Source organism: Acanthochromis polyacanthus, chromosome 12, assembly GCF_021347895.1.
Source record: "Acanthochromis polyacanthus isolate Apoly-LR-REF ecotype Palm Island chromosome 12, KAUST_Apoly_ChrSc, whole genome shotgun sequence".
NCBI lineage: Eukaryota > Metazoa > Chordata > Actinopteri > Pomacentridae > Acanthochromis > Acanthochromis polyacanthus.
The window spans coordinates 19,389,186-19,401,162 of record NC_067124.1 but is presented as its reverse complement, the minus strand read 5'-3'; the positions used below and the strand labels follow the sequence as shown (position 1 = coordinate 19,401,162).

General features: G+C 39.4%; 2 protein-coding genes across 2 annotated transcripts; one reads left to right on the top strand and one right to left on the bottom strand.

The window, feature by feature from the left end:
- cxcr3.1 (chemokine (C-X-C motif) receptor 3, tandem duplicate 1) lies at positions 1-3,579 on the top strand. The gene is made up of 3 exons (XM_022206351.2): positions 1-216; positions 1,183-1,572; positions 1,688-3,579. Exons 1-3 carry the CDS (start codon positions 196-198, stop codon positions 2,417-2,419), a joined length of 1,143 nt encoding a protein of 380 aa, XP_022062043.1. The 5' UTR covers positions 1-195; the 3' UTR covers positions 2,420-3,579.
- Positions 3,580-4,248: 669 nt separating this feature from the next.
- Positions 4,249-10,227, bottom strand: LOC110959460 (C-X-C chemokine receptor type 3-like). Its single transcript, XM_022206335.2, has 3 exons — positions 9,672-10,227; positions 8,272-8,616; positions 4,249-7,962 (listed from the first exon to the last, which is right to left on the bottom strand). Exons 2-3 carry the CDS (start codon positions 8,605-8,607, stop codon positions 7,189-7,191), a joined length of 1,110 nt encoding a protein of 369 aa, XP_022062027.2. The 5' UTR covers positions 8,608-8,616; positions 9,672-10,227; the 3' UTR covers positions 4,249-7,188.
- Positions 10,228-11,977: the final 1,750 nt, after the last annotated feature.

The window sequence follows — 11,977 nt, the reverse complement described above, 5'->3', positions numbered from 1 at the left end:
CCCATTTCCCCTAAAGATCCTAAAAATCCTGTACACGGTTATGTTGTTCTTCATTGAAAATTTCTGCACATACCTTTTACCTATTAGTGGTGGAAGTGTGGGCATGTGTGTGTGCAGGCTCTTCCTCATTGGTGGCTGAAGGTGCTTTTGTACGCAACTGCTAGATAGCAGAGCTCATTTCTGCTCAGCTGTACAATGTCAGAGGTTTACTCTTGGGTAAGTTAGCATTTTATTCCCCCTTTTTTTAAAAAAAAAATGATTTGTTTATCATCTTCAGCTGCAGAGATTTTATTTAACATGCATATAAGAATTTGCATTCGCATTTTAAATATTACATAGCATACATTTTAAAGATCTGACCAATGTTTTTACACTTGTGTGTATGTAGTGTGTATAAATAACATTAATATATTATCAAATGAAGCTACATTTAATTTTTACAGTATGGTTGCTATTGTAATATATATCTTGTTCACTGATTTTGCTATTTGTTCTCACACACACTGAAAGAACAAGGGAGCTTAAGTCAATTCTGTCCTAAAGTAAGCTTTTGAACAACTGAACAATCTTTATTTTATAATATTATGTTACAGACACCAAGCATTATTTTTAGTAATAATTGTGAGTCCTATTTTAGTGCCTCAAATTTTTTTACTTCCTGCAAACTGTGATTTTACACATTTTCTCTTCAGTATTAACTTGCTCTAAACAGGAAACTGAGATCATACCGATTGGAACAAAGTCATACAGTGAATGAAACATGACATTAGAAACTATATAGCGCTTTTATTGTTACATCACAGTCAGCATGGGCAGGAATGATAGTATTTCACCCTGCATGTGTGTGGAAAATATGACTAGAAATAGCAATGCTATCCTTTCGCCTTCAAAATAGTTCAAAAGTGCTGCAAAATTTTCAGTCCAAAAGGGACTGACAGTTTAATGCAAACCTAACCCATTAGATTTACTTATTATTATTATTATTATTATTATTATTATTATTATTATTATACATTGTACATTTTAAAAAGGCATCCTTGAAGTATTTTTTACTTTAAATCAAAATGCTTTAAACTGTATAGCACTTATGCTATCTACATCTATCCAGATAGATAGATAGATAGATAGATAGACAGACAGACAGCACCACCATGTGGCTGAAACAATCTTCTGTTTGTGCAGAGCTCACAGATGATGGACGATTACATGTGGGATGACCTCCTTCGTAACGTGTCAGAATACCCATGTGACAATGATTCTTGTGTTGACACTCCCGACGATTGGTCTGAGGGTATTTGTGACCTGAAAGAAGGTATGAAGTTTGACGCGGTATTCATACCAATTCTTTACTATGTGGCATTTATTGTGGGTATCCTCGGGAATGGAGTTCTGCTGGGAGTACTGTTTCACAGCAGAAAGACCTGGAGTGTGACAGATACCTTCATCCTCCATCTGGGTGTTGCAGACATACTGTTGTTGGTGACACTGCCCTTCTGGGCAACACAGTATGGTCAAGATAAAGGATGGACATTTGGCACTCCCTTCTGCAAGATCGTGGGATCTGTTTTTGTGGTAAGAATTGTGCAAAAGAAAAGATGCTCTGCAAATACTTAAGTTATAGAGGGGTTCATATAGTAGAGGCTGTGAATAGTTTCTCACTTTGCTTTGCTTGATTTCTTAACTTCAGATCAACTTCTACTGTGGGATCTTTCTCCTGGCCTGCATCAGTTTGGACCGCTACCTGTCAATAGTCCATGCCACCCAGATGTACTCCCGCAGGAAGCCCTGGGTTGTTCAGGCCAGTTGCTTCTTGGTGTGGTTCTTCTCCCTGCTCCTCTCTGTCCCTGACTGGATCTTTTATGAAGCTGTGTTGGATTCCAGACGAAAAAGAACAGAATGTATTCGCAACTATTTCATTTTAAGTGAAATGGCTGTATTTGTCTGGCGGAAAGCATCACGCCTGCTTTACCACATAGTGGGCTTTCTGCTTCCTTCAGCTGTCCTGATCTTCTGCTACTCCTGCATCCTGGAGAGACTGCGATGTGGCACACAGGGCCTTCAAAAGCAAAAAGCTTTTCGGGTCATTCTCACTGTGGTGGTGGCCTTCTTTCTCTGCTGGACACCATACAACATCACACTCATGGTGGACACACTTCATTCTGGCAATAGCACTCTCACCTGTGGAAAGAGATCATCTCTGGAGAAGGCTAAAATAGTGACTTTCACTTTGGGATGCCTCCACTGCTGCCTCAATCCCATCCTGTACGCCTTTGTGGGTGTAAAGTTCCGGCGTCAGCTCATGGACATCCTGAGGTCTCTGGGCTGCAATCTGAAGACAAGTGTCAAATTCCCATCTACTGTCAGGAGAACCTCCATTTGGTCTGAGTCTGCCGACACCTCCCACTCTACTGCAATCTGAAAAAGATAGAAATATAAGTCTATTAAACTGACATAACATGCAAAATATTTCTGTATATTTCCTGTACTGTATAACTTGTAATAGGTAATGCTTTCTTTCAGTTCTCAATATTTCATCATGTATCGGCAGCTGAACATGACCATGGACATAGGACGAGGTATTTTGACATTCAGGCACTGACATTTGCACTTTTCAGTAGCAAAGTTTTTCTTGTATAGCAGAAATATGACATTTATTATTGCTTATTCGCAGGAAGCTTTATAAAACTAGAGTCGACATTACATTTTGTGGTCTTCTTACTGTAGTGAGCCTCTGTTTTACAATCAAGCTTTTCATATATATATATTTTTTATACCACAGTTATATTACATATTGTATTGTTGGTTTTTGTGTGGAGAGTGTTTAAATGTAGAATAAAGTTTTCCCCCATAAACCAGTGTGATTTCAATATTACTGTACATCAACTTTAGATGGTTACTTTTCAACTTTTACATCAGTGGCACTTATGCTAAACACCAAAAGCATGAGAAACCTTTGGGAACATCTATAAAAATGTAAGACAATTAAGACAAATCCAACGTTTGATAAAGTCTTTAGACCAAAAGTGCTGTTCTCCAGATATCAGTTTTCATTAGCAGCTTGTGCACAATTTTGTACCTACATATGTATGGAGACTTGCAGGCTGCTTTTGAATGCGTTGTAAGAAAACCCATGGAATATGGACCCACCCAGGACAGTGGGCCATTAAGGAAACATTATTATTATTATTATTATTATTATTATCATTATTATTGTTATTATTACATATGACACAATGAAACTTCTGAGGCCAGATTGTTTTAGAGCATTAAGGACTGAACAGTCAAACGAGAAGCAGGAACACGTTTACTTTTTTTACAACTGGATTGCACCTTACTCCTTTCAACATGCCAAAATTCAAATGAATGAAAATGGTAATTTTGTCAACAAGTGGACCCTTTCAAGAGGTAAACCAGCAGCACTCTACATAAAAATGCAGCTGACAAAACAAGACAGTAGTTCTCTGACAACACGAGACATCAGTGAAACATATATACAAGCCGATCATGCCATTATATATACAGCAGAAGGAAGAAAACCTCATGTGCAATAACCATAAATCAATACAAACAAGCCCTACTCTGCAGCTTCTAACAATCCCCACCCCCACCCCCACCCCCTCCACCTCAGTGCTGTCACAGCTCATGGTCTAGTCCTTTTCTTGGCCTTCTGTAATTTTGGTACTCAGTCACGTACTTTAGTCAAACCACAGAGGAAGCTTGAGGCAGCAGATATGGTAACTCAAAGACAAATGAAAATTAAATATTACATATTAGCTACAGTCATCACGGCAGCATGTTGTCAAGAAAATGTACACACCTCTATTCGAATACAGTATTGTGTAAAAATGTGTCAATAAAGACACTGTAACCCAAACAAACCACAACTGTGTTTTAGATAAGATCAGATGAAACTGTGGTAATGATGTGGGACAGTGTATGTTGATTGTTGTTAGACTGGATGAATATCACCATGTTACAATACGGCCAGTACAATGTTGCACAACTTTCCGCAGTTGCTCATAGATTTCTCAATAGTTCACTTTTTCAAAACTCTTTCCACAGGAACTGAATGTGAACTAAGCTTGAGAGCTGCCATTTCTTTAAAACAAAATACATTCATTGACCTCATGTTTCAAAATTGCAATTTATCACTCACAATCAATTTCACGCATTTTTACACACAACTGTAAAAGACATTAAATGCATTTTCAAAGCCAAGTACAAATAATTAACAGCTGAGTTTGCTAGTATGGAATAAAATTTTTATCTTTATTGTACACTGAAGTCCAAACTTTCCTTTTGCTCAACATAACGGAGAATAACAACAGATGAAACAGAGAGGTAGTAACAAAACATATTTAAAGTAACATATGCATTAGGAACAGTTCATGGCAAGATCCGTGGCTCTAAATCTTATCAGTCAACCAGTAGGATTAAGAGTACTGATATAGGAGTAAAATACATTTTTATTTGGCAGAGGGACGCTATAGTTTTCTGCTCTGCTCTATTCAGAGGTTAATGCAATTATATATAGTCTCATCCAGCCTCAGAGTGCTTCAATCCCAGACTCTTTTCCTCATGGCCTGAAAATATTACCACTGCTTTTAGTTAAAAAAAACAACACACATTTAGGGCAGATTGAAATTTTGCAAAAGAATAAATTGAAATTGTTAAATGATTGAATAAAATGCACTGTTTCTCAAGCGAACTGAGTTGCTGGCCATAGAAGTATTATTTAAAATGGATTGTATGCTGTAATGACAACATTTCTGTTCTTCTACTTATTTTAACTAAAACCAACTCCCAATTTTGAATGATCGAAAAAAAACTAAAAATCCAACTGTATCTTTTTTCTGCTGTAGATAAAGAGTTAGGCAAGAAACAGTGGATGCAGTTCATACCCTGCCTGTTTTATGTGTTTTCACTCAAAATGCACTGTGGACTGTAACATAGAGTTCATAGGCTTTCTGAATTGTAATCTTTTTGATCACATACTAGATTTTTGCACGTTGTAAAGATAAGATCGTGGTTCTGAAAATGCAGTGTACACAATAAATGTTAAGATTGAAACTTAGATTTCAAGAGAAGTCAGATTGTGCAACATTCATTTCTGCTCTCTCTCTGTCTTCTTTCTTTTTTTGCACTGAGCACCTGAGACATTATAATATATACCCTGAACATGTAGAGAACTTTCTATCAGTTTCTATATTTTAATGATACAACTAGAATCATGTGCAGAATACATGCAAGAATAATACAAAAATAGAAACCCACAGGTAGCCGTTTCACTGGAAATAGTTTGCATCTTTTTGACAGGAAATGGAAGAAAAGCGACAAAAAGCTGACACACATCCTCTGCGTGATTTCAGCAGAAAACTGATAGGTGACAAGATTAAAGATGAACACACCGAAATAATGTGACTTAAGACAGGTTTATCCAGGTCAACTAACACATATATAAAACACATGTGCCATCGCTGCTGAGCCTTTGCAGGCTGGTAGGGGCTCTGTACAGGATCATACTAGCAACAACCAGCAGGTCTAAACTATCAACATTTCAGTCCTGAAGCAGAAAATAATACAGTGGATTGAAGAGCTTGTTTGGAAACCCATTCAAACACATTAAGCACTATGAGGCCAACATTAACATTTCTAGTTGTTAATCAATGCAGTCATGTGATAAAAGTTTTTTTCCAACTATAGTAAAGCACTCTACCTTAGTTTTTGGAGGAATCTAAACCATTTTCCGATGTTTTTGTTTGTGCTGATAACGCATTTGTTACTTAGTAAAGAATCATGGTCAGCTGCTTGTGTTTACAGATAGGCTTGAGCTGAAGCAGGAAATGAAACTTCAAGTTAATGTGAGTCTCAAGAGTAATCACTACCAGTAATGTGATAAACATGATGGGATTCTGCTGTTACTGTCAGCCGGTATTTCTCAGATTAGGCCACATTCTTAATGAGACTCAGGCTCTAAATACACATCTTTCAGCTGTAGGAGGAAGGAAAAGAGCTGGGCTGAGAGGAGGAAACGGTTTCACGTTTGTTAAGTGTGAAAATACTGTATATTAAGTTTCCAAATGAGCACCCATCTATGACAGTACTCTCTAATTAAAGTTTCATTTGCAAAGATGAGCATCATTATTATCCCTTGAGCCCAGAAATGAAGCTTGCCTGGCAGGTCATAACCTGTAGAGCAATGTAGCATTAAAAACCACAGACTTTGTTGTTTGGCACAACATGTACTATGATTGTCACAAGAAGATGTTTATCTTCTCTAACTTCCCTTCTTTTGTCACCTACTCATTTCCCCAGTAACTGCAGAAAGTGTGCCGATGTCTTTCTACCAAACAGCCAAGTTCTTTGATAAGAATTTAACAGCGAGCTACGGAGAGACTGCAGCAACAACAACAGAGCTTTTTTTCTTCTTCCTCCTCCTCCTCCTCCTCCTCGGTGTTGCTCTGTCACCTGACTGATGATGTCATGATCCGTTTGTGTCATCTTGTATAACCCACACAGTAATGTTGCAACAGTGAAATCAAAAAGAACAAAAACTATGGGATTCACTGGGGAAAATCCATAAAGCCACTGTAGTCATACACAGACATGCACACACTCACTGTGCAATTGTGGAATTCACCATCTCTACTAAAAAAAGTAAATAAAAACTAGCTCACGAAATGAAAAGTGAAGTATTCTCAGTGATAAGGTTCCAAACTGTGTCAGCCTGTTGAATGTGGTAATACAGTAGCTTTGGCAAGGATAAGAATGTGCATTCTATTCAGTTTCGAATGTTATGGCATTAGCTTTGTGACAACTGTACAAAAGTTGAAAATTCTTCACTGACTCAATGATTTTTACTGTCGATAAAATACTGGAAACTGCTTGTTTTCAGTTAGAATGACAAAAACATTACACAATAAAATACAGATATCTAAAGTTCATGATTTAAAGTGATAAGCTTAAACAGTACAACAATTCATGACTCGGCGATGGTGCTCTGAAACATTCACATTAAAAGCGGAATGCGAGAGAGTCTTTTTTTATATAAATATCTATTTCTAACTATTACACAGAACATAGTCCTCCACCCACTGATCCAATGACATGATGACCAAGGCCACTACTGCTCAGGGGAGGATCATTATTCAGATCAGTTCTGAGTCACAGCAAGACATTTCTGTCCAGTCATCGGCCCTGAACTGACTGCACCTGATGCTCTGCACTTGTCATCTGTTTCAGCTCTTCCCCCTCATGACTTTGGTCAGGCAGAGCTTCCTCACCCACGTTGATCTCCCACAGTGAACTCTTGGATTCAACTGTAGCACATTTCAACACGTCCAGCAACCGTCTCCTGAAGTTTCTACACAGGCCAAGATACAGCAGAGGCCTGAGGCAGGCGTGCACACAGCCCAGGGCAGAGGTGGCCACAAGAGCTGCTTTCAAGGAACCTTCAGGATTTCCAGATAAATCCTTGTAAGATTCCTCAGAGCTCCTCCTGGAGGTGTCCACAATGAGTGTGATGTTATATGGCATCCAGCAGAGAAAGAATACTACTATCAGAGGCAGGATGACCATGATGAATCTCTGGTTCTGGAGGCCTTTAGAACTTCTCTGAAGCCGTAGTAAGATGCAGGACCAGCAGATGACCAGGGCGCCTGCAGGCAGGACAAAGCCTACCATGTGGTGGAGCAAACGTGACAACAGCTGCCAGTCAGTTACAGACTGAGAGTAGTCGTGCACACAAAATGTTTTGTTTTTTACTGGATCTTTCTCTGTCATTGCCACCAGGAAAATCCAGTCAGGGATGGTGAGGAGAAGGGAAACAAGCCAGACCAAGAGGCAGCTGATATGAACTAACCAGGGCTTCTTGTGAGAGTACAGCTGGGTGACATGGATGGCAGACAAGTAGTGATCTAAACTGATGCAAACCAGCAGAAAGATCCCACAGTAGAAGTTGATCTAGAAAAATAGAAAAGGAAAACTGTTATGCATTATCTTTACAACTTAAATTTCACCCCTCCCTGAGTGTAATCCCCTCCTCTAGCATCTTCCCAGAAATTCTGAAATTTCTGGAGAATGTCACTGGGGGAGTACATTTGCTCAAAAACAGCATCTAGTCCAACAACCCTGTTCTGCCAAGAGGCTTGACTAAGCGAAAGTAAATAATAAAAAGGCCTACAGCCAAACACAGCATTCTCATAGCTTCACTGAAAAGATCAGACTTTCATTTTCAGTCTCAACCTGCTCTACACAACACTTAGCACTTACATTAAAAACAGCTCCACAGATCTTGCAGAAGATTCCAAAGCACCATTCACAATGCCGAGCCGCCTGTGCAGCCTGGAGGGGCAGCGTCACCAGAAGCAGGATGTCTGCAACACCCATATGGAGGACAAAGGTGTCTGACATGCTCCATGATGGCCTCTTCTGAGCCAGAATAGCCAGGAGCAGTATATTCCCCAGGAGGCCCACAACCAGCACGAAAGAGTACAAAACCGGCAACCCCACTGTCTCACTACTTGATTCGTAGTCTCCTTTATATTCGTAGTCCTCATAGTCATATGTGTTGTTCTGAAGAAATATTCCATCTAGATCCACTTCCATGTTCACCTGCTGTGGAGACAAAAAAGGTAAAACTCAGACAGAAACCAAAAACGTTGCAGTGGCTCAAGCTGGACGTCAAAAATACACGCTTCTCTCTCTGTGCAGCATCAGATGGGTGACAGTGATGTGAAGGTTTTTAAAAATATCCTCCTGGGAAGCCCGGCTGACGCTTTATAAACAGGCTCAGACTCATACTAAACTCACATGGTGCGATGTCACTGAATGAGGCAACTGTGGAGTGGGTTTCAATGGAAAACACAGTTCCCATTGGTCATGCACGCCCACACACACACACACACACACACACACACACACACACACACACACACACACACACACACACACACACACACACACACAGGCCACGGTTAGTTGAAGCTTTGTAATTCGTAATTATTAATTTGTAATTAACTCATTCGGAATTATAGTTTGGTGCTTTGCGTTTACATGGAAATATTAATTCCGAATTAAGGTTTGCATGGCCCTTTAATGCTTGCCGTTGGAAAGGATTCTGATTGGACGGGGAGTGGACGTAAGGTATCCCTTTTTACCGGAAGAAAACAAACTCCATTTGCTGTAGCATTTCTTTTCCCCAACAACATGGAGGAACAACTAAAAAGCACACTTTTCGCTTTGCTTTTTATTGTCATTTTGAAAAAGCAACTCGACAATGGCGGACTACTTCTGTTTCGCCAGGAAGGTCGCAGAACGTGTACGTCTCTACGTCATCGCTACGTGAGGAGCCAAGCATGACCAGAATTAGCTAAAGCGGAATTAACTGTATACATGAATAGAATGTACAAAGGAATTAGTTTATTCAGAATTAACATCGGAATAAACCAGATAGTTTAATCAGAATTCACTTTTTAATTTGGAATTAAGTGTTTACAAGGAGATTTTAAAGGGGAATTAACTTTAATTCTGAATTAAAGAGGAATTAAAGGTCTCATGTAAACGTGCTGACACTCACTTGAAAATTAAAGTCTACACAGAAACAGAAAGTGAAATGAAAAAAAATATAAGGATTCAAAGACAAAAAGATTCACAAATATATGATGACTTACTGGCAGTGGAGTACAGGCTTCAGCTGCAGTCTGAGGATGATGTCTCAGCACACTGTGGTCTGCTGATACCAAAACAGAACAAGCTCTGCAACCTGCGTATAAACCTTCACACCGACGGGCTTTAAACGGCAGCTACCGGGTGTTTTTGGAGGGAGGACAGATAAGATTCCGCAGCTGTCATGCGCCCGTCAAGTCCAGCCGAAAAATGCACGACAGGCTTTCTCTTTCGACTTTGCGCTTCAACTTCAGGGATCATTAAAGTTGTAATTACACGTGAGTCGCATCGTTAAACTTGCTGAGCCTGATTTAAGAAAAAAAAACACTGAGCAGCTGAACAAAGTGAGGAACAGGACGGTGAGAAAAACTGCGCACTTCAGCCGGAAGTTTTACATCAGCGACGCATTTCTCACGTAAACTGGGAACTGAACGCCTCTGACGGCCACAGAACGGACTTACATAGACTTTAGCTGCTTCTTTAATGGCCTGTTTTGGTTCATCAAATGTCATCCCGCTTGCACAGTGCCAACGCTTTCACACCTGCCAGGTCACACGAAATGCTGCGTTGTCCGAATAAGGATTTTCAAAATATTTTTTGCTTAACGAAAATCATTGCAAAAAAAATTAAGAGAAAAGAGATCGAAAAAGAATCTGTGCTCTTCGAAGCAGCGTAAGGAATGCTGATACACTGAAATGAAACAGTGCCCATGACAAATTCCTTTACTGAGAAAAACAGATATTTAGCTTTGAAAAATATTTTGTCATACTTCCGGTTTGCTACTTTCTGTGAGCGGCTTGACACGGAGCACCGCGGCGTGCTAGACACAAAGCAGACAAAACGCGGCACAATGCGCCGCTTCTCACTAGATGGGGCTGTTGTGTTTGTGTTTCTCAAGGTGAACAATAGAAGCTGAGGCCTGCTTCTATCTACAGGTTGTCAGGATCCATCCATCTATCATCTATGCAGCACTACATCCTCATTAGGGTTGAAGAGGGCTGGAGTCTATCCCAGCTGTTTAAGATGAAGGAGGAGACACCCTGGACAGGTCAATAGTCCATCATAGGGCTACATAGAGACAAACAAACACATTCACGTTGACAACTTAGAATCACCAATTAACCTCTGCATGTTTTTGGACTGTAGGGGGAAGCATGCACAGGGAGAACATGCAAACTCCATGCAGAAAGATCCCAGGTCCAGGCCAGGAAGTGAACCAGTAATTTGGTTGTTGGGATGAATATGCTAAATAAAAAAACCCGCAATAAGCCATTATGTATTTGCATTGGTGTTTACAGGTAAATTTTTTTTTATTTTTTTTTTGGAGAAAAAACACTCAACACCTTAACCTGATAAAGTGTCTAACTTATTTATGCCCCCCTAAAAATCCAGTACTGCTGAGGAATGTAATACATTTACTAAAGAAAGCTACTGTTTATATCCAATCCAGTCCAATCCAGCTTTATTTATATAGCACTTTAAACAACCACAGATTAAATCAAAGTGCTGTACATCCAGAACAAGACAAATAAAATCAGAGATACACAATAGTGCACTAACAAATAAAATACCAAAAACTAACAACAAATGAAACAACAGAAAAACACAATAAAAACAAATAAAAAAATCACACAATAAAAGCACTAAGAACAAATAAAGTCAATAAATACAAAATAAGGTGTAAGTATTTTTAACTACTTGTGAGGATTTTTTATATTTTTAACATTTTAAGTTGCTTTAAACTTTTACACAATGACTTTAACTAAAACACAGTATACAGACAAACAATCACGCTCACACTCACACCTATGGATAATTTAGAATAATCAATTAACCTCAGCATGTTTTTGAACTGTGAGAGGAAGCCAGAAAACCTGGAGAAACACCACATATGCACAGGGAGAACATGCAAACTCCATGCAGAAAGATCCCAGGAAGGCTGGAACACAAACCGGGGATTAAAACCGAACAGTAGAACATCCATCCATCCATCCATCCATTCTCTGTACACTGCTTTATCCTCACTAGGGTTGCGGGGGGTGCTGGAGTCTATCCCAACTGACTCGGGCAAAGGCAGGGGACACCCTAGACAGGTTGCCAGTCTGTCACAGGGCTACATATACAGACAAACAATCACAATCACATTCACACCTACACACGTGGACAAAATTGTTGGTACCCCTCAGTTAAAGAAGGAAAAACCCACAATTCTCACTGAAATCACTTGAAACTCACAAAAGTAACAATAAATAAAAATTCATTGAAAATTAAATAATCAAAAACAGCCATTACTTTTGAATTGTTGATTAAC

Excerpts from the sequence above, each read along its gene's own strand:
- cxcr3.1 (XM_022206351.2), top strand. The coding sequence starts at position 196 with ATGTCAGAGGTTTACTCTTGG. Across the intron at positions 217-1,182 it reads TGTCAGAGGTTTACTCTTGG|AGCTCACAGATGATGGACGA; the intron begins GTAAGTTAGCAT and ends CTGTTTGTGCAG. Across the intron at positions 1,573-1,687 it reads TCGTGGGATCTGTTTTTGTG|ATCAACTTCTACTGTGGGAT; the intron begins GTAAGAATTGTG and ends TCTTAACTTCAG.
- LOC110959460 (XM_022206335.2), bottom strand. The coding sequence starts at position 8,607 with ATGGAAGTGGATCTAGATGGAATATTTCTTCAGAACAACACATATGAC. Across the intron at positions 7,963-8,271 it reads TCTGTGGAGCTGTTTTTAAT|ATCAACTTCTACTGTGGGAT; the intron begins GTAAGTGCTAAG and ends CTATTTTTCTAG.